Raw genomic sequence first — 15,687 nt, 5'->3', positions numbered from 1 at the left:
TCATTATGTAAACATTGACTGGTCAAAGTCTTGTAAACCACATGAAGAATTATATAGGACTTCTGAATCTAATAGTTTTGCAAATGTAGTAAATTCTCCGATTCATATTTCCCATGACTCAACTACACTAATAGACGTCTTCATAACAAATATTGAAAATACAAATCTATCATCAGATGTTGTAGGCACTCACATCAGTGATCTCCTCCCAATTTTTCTATTCCTTAAACAAACCACATCTATCGGAACCGTGAACGACATTCCTTTGACTGTATGGGACATAAATGCACACTGACTGGTCACCTATTCTGCTTGTTACAGACCCCGAGACAGCTTAAGAATATTTTCACGAAAAGTTTAAAGCTGCTAATGATAAATGTTTCAGCTACAAGGTTTTTAAACCTGTGCACAAAAGTAGAAAGCCATGGGTTACAAAACACTGCTTAAAAGAAATGCGCTTAAAAAATACCACTTAATTCTTGACTTTATTTGAGCGTGGTCTGAAGAAACCTCGCATGAATTTAGGGTTCAAAGGAATAAAGTGAATAGTGTTCTGCATCGTGAGAAAATAATTTATTTAATGTTGACATTATGAAAAAAATCAGATATTGTTTCGAAGCGTGTTAACACAGTTCTTGGACGAAGTTGCTATGAGGAGAGTATTAGGGAAATAACAATTGATGCCAATGTAATATCAGAAAGGGAACTAGCTGAATCTTTCAACAAGTATTTTACCAGTTTAGTAAAGAGTTCTCGCGATCCAGATTGTTTGCATTATCTAACTTCAAGGACCAGCCAATCTGCATTTTTGGCTGCTACGACAGATAGGGAAATAATTGACACTTTCTTATCTATCAGAAATAGTAAATGTTGCGATGCTGACGATCTTGAAATTGGGCCTGCAAAGCATGTACTAGGTGCAATCACTCTGGTGTTGACGCATATTTACAACTTGTTTTATCTGATGATAGTTTTACAAGAAAGCCTTCAGGTTGTTAAAGTTATAGTGCTACACAAGAGTGACAATAAAAACAATTTAACTAACTATAGACCAATAAACCGCCTTGCCAATTTTTTCAGAACCTCTGGAAAAATTCATTCACCGCTGCATTGCATCCTTTATAGCTAAGCATAAATTAATAACAAATATGCAGTTTACATTTACAAGATGTCATTCAACTAAAACTGCCCTTCTAAGAAAAAAGGAAATTATACTACATTCTTTCGAATGTCAGCTATGTAGATTGGGTATTTTTGTTGACTACTCAAAGGTATTCGACTGCATAAATCATACTACCCTGATAAGGTGGAATGTCGGGCAAGTTGGTGATTTCATATTGACACAGGTGCACAGTGCAAAATACGAGGACCAAAGGAAGGACACAGCGCCTGTGCTGAGTTCTTCCTTCAGTCCTCGTCTTTTGCACTGTGCACCCGTGTCGATATCATACTATCCTACTAGAAAAGTTTAACTATTATGGTTTTTGAGGTGGTTTTTTGAAATTAATAGAATCATATCTTCATTACTGCATGCAACAAGTAGTTATAAACCGTCATGCGTCCGATTTGAAAAACAACTTATCAAACATTGTATAACTGCGCGAGCAAACGAACCACAAAGACAGCGAGGGACAAGGACACTTGTCCGTCCGTCCGTCTGCGCCCGTCCTTGTCCCTCGCTGTCTTTGTGGTTCGTTTGCTCGCGCAGTTATACAATGTTCGCTAATACCTACCAACTCGCCCAACAACAAGTTCTACTAAACAACTTATCGCAGGAGTAACACAGGGAAGTGTTTTGGGCCCCTTACCTCTTTGTATATATATCAATGATTTAGTGAGTATTGATAATGTTGTAAAATTTATTGTATATGCAGACGACACCACAATTCTTGTAACTGCAAAAGATCCTGAAGATGTCATGATGTCATGTCATGATAAAGCCAAAGAGGTGCTGCCAAAATTCTCACCTCGGAATATTGCGAACTCATTAACAATAAATGTCAGTAAAGCAAAGGCTGTACTTTTTAGGCCATAAAATGAAAATATTGATACTTGTACCCTTCTGCAGCTTAATAACTCCATTTTGCTTATTGTTCCTTCCATTAAGTGTCTTGGCATTGTATTTGAGCAACATTTGTCGTCGAATGCTCACGTGGAAATTGTAATGGGGAAGCACTCTCGAGTGGCTGAAATACTATGTAGGTTGCACTTTTTTCCTTCCAGAAAGTACGAAAGTTCTTCTGTACAAATCACTGTTGTTATAATATAGAAACTATTGTCATCCTGTCTGGGGCACTACAACACTTTGTAACATCAATGCACTGCATAGAATACAGAAAAAGGCATATAATTTGTCCTAGATGTTCCTCACTTAACACACACTAGTCCTCTATTCGACAAGGTCAATTCACTATCCCTGCCTAACATTTACGAAAATATGCTAATACAAAGCTATATGACCAGTATTAAAAAAAACAATGACACCCTAAAACGTATCTCTAACTTAATACCAAAGCATAAGACGGTCAATACAAGAAGCTCTAAAATATGAGAATTACCAAGGTCTAGAACAAATTGTACTTATAAAATGCTACGTTTTCGACTACCTTACCATTTAAACAAAGCAAACGTAACATAATGCTCATTTATGTGTTAGGATAAACATATACATGTATCTAGCTGCGAGCGTGTATATATAAACGCTTGAAGGTTCTTTGATGAGGTGTATTTCTTGTATAGTGATTTTTTATACTATGCACATAAAGTCCTTCTGTATGCTGCTGTATGAAATATTCCATGTACTGTGTCCTATAAAATTTGTGTACTGTATATAGTTCTGCATTTCTTGTGATTATTTCTTGAGTTCTTTTTGTAATTTCTTGATGACTAGCTGTATTTCTAAGAATTAATCATTGTGTATGCTTTACTTCTAATATTTTCTCGTAGTCATCCTTATAATAGTTTCACAGTTATTAGTGTGGAAATCCTTTTTTTATTACCTTGTTTTAAACTGTGTTCATGCTTTGTTATTTTGCTGCTGCCAGTAAAATGGGGTGCCATGGACCACGTCAAGCCTTGCTAGCTTTTTGTCCACGGTCCTCAACATCAGTTGTATGTTGATATATTTTTGATTTGATTTGATTTGAATCTCTGTTGCAGATACCAGCATTCTGCTTCTTCAGCTGGGTAACTTAAAAGGATACTGAACAAAAATCTGGAAAAAAAATTAGGGAAGCATCGAGATTCGACTGGGAAGATGCTGCTGTCCCAATACTTAGTGCTTATTTCACATATTTTCAATGGATGGCCGCATTGTTGGAGGATTGTGAGCGCCTGGCAGCTGCACGCCGGTACGTGCGGGGCTGTGCACCGACCGCCATGACGTCCAGCATGCTGGCTTGCAGCAGCAGCACCAGGCATTGTTGTAACAAAGCGTTGAAGTTGTTTCGAAATAGTTTGCACTTAAGTTTCTGAACAGTGTGCAGAAATGGGGCAGTGATTTGCACATTGTGTCAACAATATTGACACGCCGATACCGGCAGCTGACCACTGCACAATAACGAGCATACACATAGAATGCCTGTGGACGCCACGTCTGCTACAGTCCACCTTCTGCTTGCGCCAGCGCTGTGGTGCGTCCATTGTGGACGCTATATGAAGCTCTCCCATAGAGTTACACGCCTGTGGACGCTGTGGACAGTCCAGACACGCTCACATCGACGGCCTACTCACCGCATTTTTGTGCATTACAGGGCGCAGTCATCGACGCTGGCTGCTCTGAACACTCGACGCGACTACCAGTGCCCAAGCTAATCACCAGGTTGCTGGAATCAGATCCCGCCAAACTGGAATTGAGGCAGGCCTCCTGCGTCACTACTGCTGTGCAGAAGCCTTCGATGATGCAACGGGGAGCATAAAAGCGTGCTTCAGACTTCGACAGAACCATTGCTGTGGACGGTCCAGGCACGCTCACATCGACGGCCTACTCACCGCACTTTTGTGCATTACAGGTGTGTAAAACAACTTCATTAATTAAATATTAGCTTCGTGCCTGGGTCGTCCTCCAGCTATGAGCGATGATGGATCTGATGCGGGGAGCAAGAATACGGGCGAAAGGGTCTTCGAAAAAACGCCCACAACGGTGAAAGAACGTGCTGTGTTGTTTTTGAAGTTGAGTGCAAAGATTGACAACATGGATAAGAACCTAAACCGTGACCTTGTTTCCCTTAAGAAATCTGCAGACATTATAAGCGAAAGCTTTGAGGAATTTAAGAAAGCACTTGGTAATGTGCAGAGAGAATTAGGCAAGGTGAAGACGGAACAAAGTCGACTTAAAAGTGAAAACACCCGCCTATCTAAAGAGTTGCAGGCTACTAGACATGAACTGATGGAACTACAGCAATACAGTCGTAGAACAAATCTTGAAGTGAAACGTATCCCCAGGGTACCCAATGAGTCACTGTCGGCAGTTGTTACCACTTTGGCAGCAAAGGTTGCTGCGCAGGTGACAATGGCTGATATTGATGTCATACACCGTGTTCCAACAAAAAACAAAAATCAATCTAACATCATTATCAAATTCAAGACCTGCGCCGCCCGTGACAACTTGCTTCAATGTGCGAAAAAAGCCCGTCTTACTGCAACCGATTTTGGCCTGACAGAACGTACACCAGTGTTCTGAGTACGTACACCACTGAGTACAAACTTTTACTGGCAAAAACGATTGCCGCAAAGAAGCAACACAACTGGAAATATGCTTGGGTATCGAGAGGACAAATATTAATGAGGAAAGCAGAAAACTCCGATGTCCTCCGCATCTTCACAGAGGCTGACCTTGACCATGTGGCATAATATCCCCAATATGCTGACGACTTCTTCTGTTGATAACTTTCATAGATTACATAGGCCACACTCACTGCTTCAATGCAATGTGAGAAGCTTAGGAAAAAATTTTGATGCTCTTCTTACGCTGTTGGCACAGCACGATAACATGTATGGCGTCATAGCCGTCACGGAAACTTGGCTAAAGTCTGGCGAAAGTTATAACATTCCAAATTACGTTTTTGTCTCGTGTCCTAGAATTGCTGCAAACAGGGGAAGAGGGGTGGGATTCTATATTAGAAACTCACTCAGGTACAGGATTTATTCTTCTTTGAATAAACCTACTAGCGGACACTCGGATATGTTTTTCGTAGAGTTGCATTGGTGTTGTATACCGTCCCCCACATACTGATTGTGGCATGTTTTTGAATGGTCTAGAATATGCGCTCATCCACCTGACCGAAAATAATAAGAAAGCTGTTATAGTGGGCGACATGAATATTGACACTCTTAGTAGCAGACACACTGAATATTCATAATTACTGTCTTCATATGGGTTCAGTAATCTTATCACTGGTCCCACGCGAATTACAAGTCATACCTCCACTTGCCTTGATCACATTTTATGTAACTTTGATGCAACTGAAAGCCTTTATGGAACCTACAAAACAGGTCCTGCTGACCACTTACTGACTGCGTTCCTATATTGTCTTGACAATACATACTTTAACTGGACAAATTTTTCTGGTACAAGAAAGCAAATTGATCATGAAAACCTGTCACTGTCACTTTCCAACATGTCGTTTTCCGACCTGGATGACTTAAACGCTAACATGCACTGTTCTATGCTAATAGAAAGACTTAAGGGTACAGTTGCAGAGTGCACTCAAATAAAAGTAAGACACGATATACGCATGGATGACACAGAGCGTACTGAACTTAATTAAAGCACGAGATTATTGGCATACTAAAGTGAAACAATATCGAGGAAACACGTACTACTTTAATCAATACAAGGAGCACAGAAACAAAGCCTTGGCAGCAATGAGAATACAGAAGAAGCTTTATTACAGTAACCAGATCAACGCGTCATCACACAATCCGAAAAAATTATGGGCTACTGTAAACTCTATTATTAAACCTACAGTTTTAAAACAAATTCTGTCATCGATAGCTACGGGATGCGATGCTTCATCAGTAAGTGAAGAATTTAACCATCACTTTCGTACAGTTAGAACCCAACTTCTTTTTGGCATGCAAAGTAGGTTCGAGCCATCTTTGCCTGCTTGGAATTCATGTTCATTTGGCTACATAGATATTTCAATTCAGGAAGTAATAGCAACTGCAAATTTATTAGATAGAGGAAAGGCACCTGGTTTCGATGGTATTGCGGTGTCCGTAGTGAAAAATAATATAAAAACCTTGGCACCTACTCTCGCTAAGTTGTTTAACAAAGCATTTTACATGGGCACATACCCGGAGGTACTGAAAATAGCAAGAGTGACGCCTATTTATAAAAGTGGAGACCCCAATGATTTCGGTAATTATCGACCTATATCGGTATTGAACTGCATAAACATAATTTTTGAGAAACTACTGGCTAGTAGAATAAGAAAATTTCTATACAAAAATAACATCCTTTCCCCGCATCAACACGGCTTTCAGAAGTCCCGATCGACAACTACGGCTATTCTGTCTTTAACTTATGTAATCAACGAATCTTTGAACAAGAACGAAATATCAGTAGGAGTATTTTTAAATATAAGAAAGGCATTTGATACTGTTGATTATTGCATATTATTCACGAAACTGGAAAGACTAGAATTTCGAGGCATTTCCTTAGACCTTTTAAAAAGCTATCTCAATAACCGTAAACAAGCAGTGGTCATCGATGAGCACACCTCCAGTCTCTCTGACATTACTATGGGTGTACCACAGGGATCGGTGCGTAGGCCAATATTATTTACAATATACATAAATGACCTTCCGGACGGCCTTAATGACGCACATGCCTTCATGTATGCTGATGACACAGCTCTTGTGGTCAGTAGCAAATCTTTAAATAACGCTGTTATAACAATCAACAATGAACTTCAATATATTAGCAAATGGTTTGAAAGTAATCGACTTTCGTTATATACAAATAAAACTAAATTTGTTATTTTTATGGCCCCGTTTAAGAAAAATACCGGTTGAGCAGCCATGCCGCATATGATTGGCCGTGATGAAATAGAAAAACTCGACTCAGTGCTCTACTTAGGGGTAACCCTTGATTCCGCTCTGAACTGGAAGCCTCATATCGATAGGCTGTGTGATAAGGTCTCTTCCGCACGCTTCGTACTTACAAAGGCGAGGAGTAATTTCAGTTTCGAAACGTTGAGAACCTTGTATTTTTGTCTCGTTCATTTTCACTTAGCCTACTGTATTGAAGCCTGGCGATTTACATACAAAACATACTTGGAGCCTGTAGTACGGCTTCAGAAGAGAGCTTTGCGGATAATCAACTACGCTAGCTTTACTACACCATCAAGAAATCTTTTTCCTGCGAACAAAGTCATGTCATTATCGCACCTGCGAGATTACCGCGTTGCCTTATTAGTGTGCTCGATAACGAGATGCAACACGCCATTTCCTGCCACTATCTTCAGTGAATCGATATTTAACAGTCGCTCAGCCTTCCTCGAGAAATTTCTTGTGCCGACATGTCACAACCAGTACGGCCAGCAACGCATACATTATATAGGTGTCAAAATATGGAACTCGCTTCCTGCAAACATTAAGCAGTCAGCAAATTTTAATACTACTGTAAAAGAATTCTTTCTTTTTGATCTAAACTGATTAGTCTTTAAAGAAATGTATAATGATGTCAACAACTGGATACAGCGTTGCTGTTACGCTTTTTTGTTGTTTCTACGTACGTATGTGCTTATGAATGAATAGTAACGTAAGTGTCAATGCCGGTGTACCCTTGTTCTTACTCGACACACCGTGCATCAAATGTATATATAGCACATCAGTGTACATTCTTGCTGCGTTTAGTAAATAATAATTACATGTTGCTGTTCTGCAAATGGCTAAAGTCACAAATGTTCAACCAATTCTTTCTGTGTAACCGTTTCATGTATTATCGCAAGCATGTATGTGTGCGGGCTGCCGTGGGAGGGAGGCCATGGGTCTTGTCTCGGATACGTGCTGCCTCACTGGTGGTGTGGGGCTCCTGTCGTGGGTGACACTAGGCAGTTTGGACAGCAACTAAGCCTTTTCGCTTCTGGGTGCCGATGGCAGTGTCGTAGGCATACGGGGAATGGCGCGTGCCCGAGCCAGCGGGGGCCATGGTTGTTTCCCCCTACGGTGGTCTGCACCTTTGTTTATTGGTTTTTGTTTGGTTGCATTTCCTTCTTTCTTTTTTCTTTTCTTTCTGTTTTTGTTTTGTCCAAAACAAGAAATGATTGTGCTCGTGTCTGAATCATTACTTTTCTTTGTATAACTGCATGGATCCATGACTAGCCTATGCCTAAGGATCCAGACGTTGTCGTATACTATTTTTTGATTATTTGAATAAAGTTACTGTTGAATTGAAATTGAATTGAATTGAAGTTTCGTGACCAGATGGCCGTGCTCCCTCAGGGGTTACAGAATCAAGTGTCTTTTTCTTCTCTACATCGCTATCTACCTGACCAGATGAATAGTATTGTTACAGTATTAAAGAACCCTGCTACTACGATGCCATAGCACCCCTTCGCTGACATGCCACAGCTATGCGGCAAAGTGTCCGATAGTCACTATCCCCAAAGTGTTCGGAGCACAGAAAATCATGGTTTGATGGTACCCATGTTGGCTGCGATGGGCACGCAGCATGAATCCATATGCTTCAAAGCTTCGGCTCTGCCGGAAAAGTATGACATAGCTTGTCTCACCTGACGATACTTTTCTCACACCCTTGCACGTAGCAGCATAGAGGCATTCTCCTGCGTGGTGCCAGGTGCTTCATTGATCACATTACAAAGCAGCACGCAACACAAACAGCGATGTTGAAGACTTGGGCACAAGCCCTGCTTGCGGAAACAAGCATGCAGTCGCAAGCAACTGCGCAGTTGAGATGTCGTTTGCTGCTGTCTGGCGCCCTCCATGCGGGTGGACAGACGTGGGCGATGGCTAGCACGCCGGCATCCGGCGCAGACAATGTCACAGACATGCCACTTCCTCTAGTTCATGGCATGATTGCTAGACACAGTATTTTGCGAAAATGCATTAAAGTAATTATTTTCTGCTAATTTCTGCCTGAAAACACGGTCGTGTCAACCACTTTTAGCATCCAAGCTTTCATTTAGGCTAAAAATTTCGGTGGCAAAAAATTTGTTCAGTATCCCTATAAGCTGGCAGACATTATTTTCTAAATGAATATGTAGTAGTGCAGCAGTGGCAAATTGATCAAATTGCACTAATTATCTTTATAATTCATGAATTTAGCGCACATGTTGCAATGGCAGACATGAGCCCTTGAATATGCGGTGCCAAATAAGTTGGAACCAATTCTGTAACGTACCAGTTTTGTGATATACGTCAAAGCGTGAGGCAAAAATGCATTGGGTGGCCTATAGCTACTTTCTTACTGCACTGAGAATATGTGCAAAGCTGGAGAGAAGTAGTAAGGACACCAATTCATTTTGCTGCACACTTATACTTCATACATCTTGAACTGGTGCTAGTTACAAAATTGGTTCCAGCTGAATAGGCCCTGCACGTTGAAGGGGCTTAAGTTCTGCCATTACATGTGCCCTAAGGAGATTAATTACAATATACTTAGAGCAATTGTTTTTTTTATGAAATGCTCCTGCCCTTGCAACTTACCCAGCATGTAATGTCCACCAGTTAAGCAACCCAGCTGAAGAAACAGAATAAGCTGGTATCTGCAATAGGGGCCTTACAAATATTGCCATAAGAAAATACACCCAGCATACATGGCTCAAAATCTAGATATCAATATTGCCAAAAGAAAAAAAATTATGGGGTTTTACGTGCCAAAACCACTTTCTGATTATGAGGCACGCCGTAGTGGGGGACTCCGGAAATTTCGACCACCTGGGGTTCTTTAACGTGCACCTAAACCTAAGTACACGGGTGTTTTCGCATTTCGCCCCCATCGAAATGCGGCCGCCGTGACCGGGATTCGATCCCGCGATATTGCCAAAAGAGTGCTGGACATGAACAAGCCATGCTGTTGCCACCTTGGGGAAGTTGTCGAACCGTGCATGGCTCAATCACGGCCACGATTAATTAATCAGTGGTCATGAAGCCGGCCCGATGTTTTCTGTCAATCACTTGCCAGTGTTTGACAAACTGGCTGGCCATTTAAAAAAACCAAGCCCTGCCCGAACGAGATGGCCGAGATCGAGGTGCCTCACCAGCTCAACTTCGTTTTGGTTTCCTATCGCCATCTCGTGAGGCAAAACGACCATGCAAGTCCTGGGCCACTTGGGCCTCGCCAGCTCGATACATTTCGGTGTTTTGTGCTGCAACGATTCCTGCCAAGTGGGCACATCAAAAGTTTCCGCCGAGATACCCTGCCTGAAGAAGTAGCTGAACGAGGTTGAATTGAAGTAGCGCAAACATAAGCTTGCTAAAACTACAAAAACGACTACATACATCTCGGGCCACTTTGGATTTGCAAGTTACGCACGTACTGGTGCCTTGTGCTGCAATGCTTCGCGTTATGAAGATTTCAACTACAGTTGAATCTGCCCATTTTTTTGTGACTTTGAATCGTATGTCTTCCTGGTTAGTACATTCTTTTCTTACGTGCCAAAACGTGTGGATGAGGCTCTAATGTACATGTGTATCTTCTACCTCTTGGCTCTATCAGAACATGATCGCCATTAACTGTGCTTGTACAAGATGCACTGAAAACATTACACTGTAGAAAGTTTGTGAATTGAGGCCTTCTGTTACCAGACACACTCCACACCTTACTCAACACAGGGGTTGCGTGGTTCCTCAAATAACATCTGGCTAGACATTGTCTCAAAGGCAAGATGCCAAAGAAAGGAATAAGAAAATGATGAGTGAACTGGGAAAGAGGTCATCAAGAAAAAAAAACATACAGCCACAATGATGTCAGCACAAGTAAGAACGGCAACTAAAAAAACATGGAACACTGGATTCATGGCCCTTTACTATCGTTCCATATTGGACTACCTGCCTAAACCAAGTCCCATATTTGAAATAAGCACAATAATCTTAATAAGACTGGAAAGTTTAATTAATGTTGATGAAAAAATGATTAAACTTATTTCAATAGCAGTGTCCCCCCTTAATGGCCAGCTTCTGAGAAAAAAAAATAAGCTAAAAAGAACTCACTTGTTGTATGGCTTCAGCACAAATTGCCAGCTGGCGGGCGCAGCCATGAGGAACCATGGTCTCATCAGGTGAGTGACATTGACATATGACCGGTCGTGACAAAACTGCAAGCCCGTGGCATGCCCAAGACCATCACCAGTGCACCAGTCAACGTTGACACGCTGAACATTCCAGTCGCCCATTTCTTCAATGCGGTCATGCTTGATCATCTGATTAGTGCGTCTGAAATGTAAACATTGCATTGCGACGTTAGTGACAACAGACATCAACATGGATGTGAGTTGAGCAACAACATTACAAGCTGCAGCAAAAAAAAAAAAGCTGTGTTGCTCATGGGCTGTCGGCTCCATGTGCTTGTAAATAATGAAGTAGTACTTGTAAATACCCAGTTCAAGTTTCTTGCTCAACTTTAATGCCTTCTAGCACAATTTGCCCCGTTCATATCTATTTTAAGTTAGGGCTCTGGCACGACCAGTTCCAAATGGTAATTTTGGCAGAAAACTGACTGTTTCAGTTCAGTTGCTTACTGCTCGATTTTTCCGCCGGATGACTGCATGAACAAACACACCAAGCCAACAAGTGGCACAGTGGCAGGACATCAGTGTATGCTTATTTAACGTGAATATGGCAATGTGAGTAGCACAAGCCGGTGTGAAAATTGGGACATGGTTATAACGGTGCGTTTTTGAGGACAGGACACAGAAAGAATGCACGCAGGACAGTCACCGACTGTCCTGTGTGCATTCTTTGTGTATAACCATGTTCCATCAAGCCAGCAACCAACTAGCCCATCTATGTTCGTGAATTGTTCCATGTTTACCAGTCGCTGTCGGTCGCAAGACCTCTGTCAATTGCCCCTCTTTACCTTAGTTCTACCTTAGGAATGCATCCGACTACATTGAAATGGGACTATCATTTCTCACGGCAACCTCTGCACTGATTTTGATGAGGTCTCTTGAATTTAAAAAAAAGGAAATACAATCTAAGATTCCTAGAAAGCAGATTTTCGATTTTGGCTATAGAAACAAGAATTTATAGAAAATTATGAAATTTCATACAGCATATTACATGTGCAACTCTGTAACTTGGCATTAACAAACAATATCACAATTCAGTAAAGTATGTTTTGAGATTTCTTTATCAAACAAAATTGATTGTATTACAACTACTCTAATAATAATATTTGGGGTTTTATGTGCCAAAACGACTTTCTGATTATGAGGCACGCCGTAGTGAAGGACTCCGGAAATTTTGACCACCTGGGGTTCTTTAACGTGCACCTAAATCTAAGCACACGGGTGTTTTTGCATTTCACCCCCATCGGAAATGTGGCCGCCGTGGCCGGGATTCGATCCCGCGACCTCGTGCTCAGCAGCCCAACACCATAGCCACTGAGCAACCACGGCGGGTATACAACTACGCGTACTATAACTGTTTAGCTAACTAGTGGTGATACTTTGGAATACCATCGTAAGCATTGCAACAATTTTGTGCAAACTGTAAACTTATATATCATGCTTGTTTACCTAATATGCTCTAAGAGATGTAGTTTATAGAACTGCAACAGAATCAGCCTTTGGTGCAGATTTATGGATCTGTAAACTTTTTGCTTGAGTTTATTTATTTTTTCACTACCAAATCTTTGGCAATTTGAAAAAAAAATCAATTTGGCGAATCAAATCATAATTTGTTGATATGATACAGCTTTTTCTGTAATGCAACACATTTCATTCAACTAAATTAGGCAGTTGCCAGTTGTCTGACAACAGCTAGCATTTCTGCATTTTTGAATTTATTTGAATACAGAAATCGGAGTTGACTTCGAGGTAAAAAAATTATGGGGTTTGACTTGCCAAAACCACTTTCTGATTATGAGGCAGGCTGTAGTGGAAGACTCCGGAAATTTTGCCCACCTGGGGTTCTTTAACGTGCACCTAAATCTAAGCACACTGGTGTTTTCGCATTTCGCCCCCGTCAAAATGCGGCTGCTGTGGCGAGGATTTATCCCGCGACCTTGTGTGACTTCGAGGTAAATCTTCCCATTAAGTTCAATATCTTTTAGTATAATGGGCTCTGTTCATATCCGTTTCATACAATAGTTAAACCTCACTATGATGAAGTTGAATTCAACACAAAAATACCTATGTTATATTTAATAATAATTAACACTGCTATTGATGATAAACATGAAATTATTTCATCATATCCAATAATTTATTACACCTGTGTTCATTTTACTGTAGTTCAACATACTTCCTCAACCTTAGTTCCAGTTCCAGTTTTTCTACATTCTGACCATTTCTTTAAGCCTAATCAAGCATAAAATTTGGTCCACAGCCATGTCGCTTAAGAGTCAAGCACATGCGCATGATTATTGAATGACAGCGACAATCGGTACGATGGGTAGACCCTGTCACTCTGCTGCATTGCACCGATGTGCAATGCAGCAGCCACATAGATGCCACATGGTAACCCCATAGATGTGACAACACAAAAAGAAGTGGCGAAAAATTCCCAATGTTATATGATTTAGTACAATCATATGGCCATAAAAAAATTGCAAATGTGCCATGAGGCGAGCATTCTAACCAGTGTACTAAATCTAGTTTTAATATGCCATCATCGCCAGTGAAAATGCGTTCCATATCGCTAATGTGAAATTTTATGGTGCCATCTGCTGGCTAGAAATCAAAACACTTTCACGGCTCTTGGTGGTGTCTCAAGCCTAACAGCATCAAAACAAACAGCTGATCTCAATAATAAGGACAAAACATTGCCAGTACTTTGGTTGCTGCCATGTTGTTGCACAATCACATGATAGCCGATAGAAGCCGTCATGCGTACTTCCAGGCAACAAGTGAAATTTGCTGGCTGGCCAAAAACCGGCAACCTGACAAGCAATGGCAACAGATTGCTCCTCATGACAGCGAAGCCTGTTGTTTGTCACTGTCGCTCGAAAGTTACATGCCTATGGTTGAGCCTTGATGGATGTTTACTGCTAGAGAGTGAGTCTGGCAAGTGTGCGAGCGAGTTTAGCAAATGTTTGGCAAGACATTTGCGACGACTTATTTTGTGTAAGCATGCACTATGTACAATTATCTTCACCAAATGTAAATGTGGTAAATGAGTGGATGTTTGACATTGCAGAGTGTTGGCCTCAACATATGCATATTAATATTGCCATTTCACAGCAATAACACGATGGTGCAAATATTTATTGGTGATTACATATTTTTATGCATTGTTCAACCTAACTACAGCTATTGTGAAGCTGTGTTTTCTTATCCACCAATGCAAGAAGCTCTGCAGCTGTGTAAACTTCCTAGCATATCTTTTTCCTATCCAGAAGTGTTATGCACACGATATAACATTCCAAAACATTTTAGTTGAACAAAACACTGCCCACTGTTTCCACCAGCACAGCTGTTACTGACAGTGTTCTGGCATCTCACTAATGCAGCACAGGAGAGGGATAATTGGAGATCGCAGAGAGGGGCCTTCATCCCGCAGTGGACATAAAATAGGCTGATGATGACGGTGATGTACATTTTAAACTAACACAATAAAACATGCAATTAACTGAGTCACATGTTAGCAGTGCTGTTTCTGGCCCACACTATTACCACAGTTTTCTAATTGCTGACCGCCTCCATGAGGCAGAGTAATTCTATCAACTGAAAATACAGCAAGCTTTAGCTTTTATTGGCCTATAGCTTAACATCTGTTTTCTGAGCAGACTTCTAAATAAAGAAAACAAAAATATTATCAAGAGGATTCTTGACCTCATACTTGAGTTTGTCAAGAAGCCTGTGATGACTACATATTTTAGAATGACTGATATTTGGCATTTGTTTTTTTCGAACTGTGGGATCAAGAGTGGTAATATACTTGGTTTAAAAGATTGACTGTGCGCTTTACAAAATTCACTTGCTAGTTCAATATCTTATCGCTAATCTCACAAAGCCCAAGCCACTCATTATCAAGCAAAATTAGAACTTGGTCACTTTTATTTCTGGCTATAGAGAGTACATTCATAAAAAAAAGGAAAAAAGAAACTGTGAAGTGGTATTTAGGTAAAAAATGAGTATTGTAGCTAATAATTAATAAACTAAAACTTCTATTGGGGCTAGTTGGTACACGGTATTTTGAAGGAGAAAAATTCGGCACAAAACCCAAAACAACCCACAAAGAGACGAGACAAGCACCAGCGCTGACTAACAACGATTTATTCTTCTTGCGACAACGCAGATAAATACCCTTCACCGTTCGAACACGCATGCGTGCGCAACGAAAGACACAGGAATTCATGTCACAATAAAGCCAGTTACTGAAAATGTGCGCACAGGAAATTATATTCAGCTGAGTACAGAGACAAAGAGGTACGACTGATACAGTCATCTGCCTTTTCCGTCATGTGGAAAGTCTCCTAGGCTGGCACGCACGTTCATTTCGTGCTTATGCCAGGAATCGACGTCTCAACAAATCGCGGTTTACAATTGCAGCAAGAAT

The 15,687-nt window shown here is 40.9% G+C and overlaps 1 protein-coding gene across 1 annotated transcript in view; it reads right to left on the bottom strand.

Moving 5' to 3' along the window:
- Window positions 1–15,687, bottom strand: part of LOC135912593 (uncharacterized) — a 269,120-nt gene that overhangs the window by 118,423 nt on the left and 135,010 nt on the right. The window contains exon 18 of the mRNA XM_065445088.2: window positions 11,179–11,400. Within this exon, the coding sequence (XP_065301160.2) occupies window positions 11,179–11,400 (222 nt within the window). The remainder of the gene's footprint in view (window positions 1–11,178; window positions 11,401–15,687) is intronic.

Source organism: Dermacentor albipictus, chromosome 9 (genome assembly GCF_038994185.2).
Source record: "Dermacentor albipictus isolate Rhodes 1998 colony chromosome 9, USDA_Dalb.pri_finalv2, whole genome shotgun sequence".
NCBI classification, from domain to species: domain Eukaryota; kingdom Metazoa; phylum Arthropoda; class Arachnida; order Ixodida; family Ixodidae; genus Dermacentor; species Dermacentor albipictus.
This window is presented reverse-complemented; position numbering and strand designations above follow the sequence as displayed.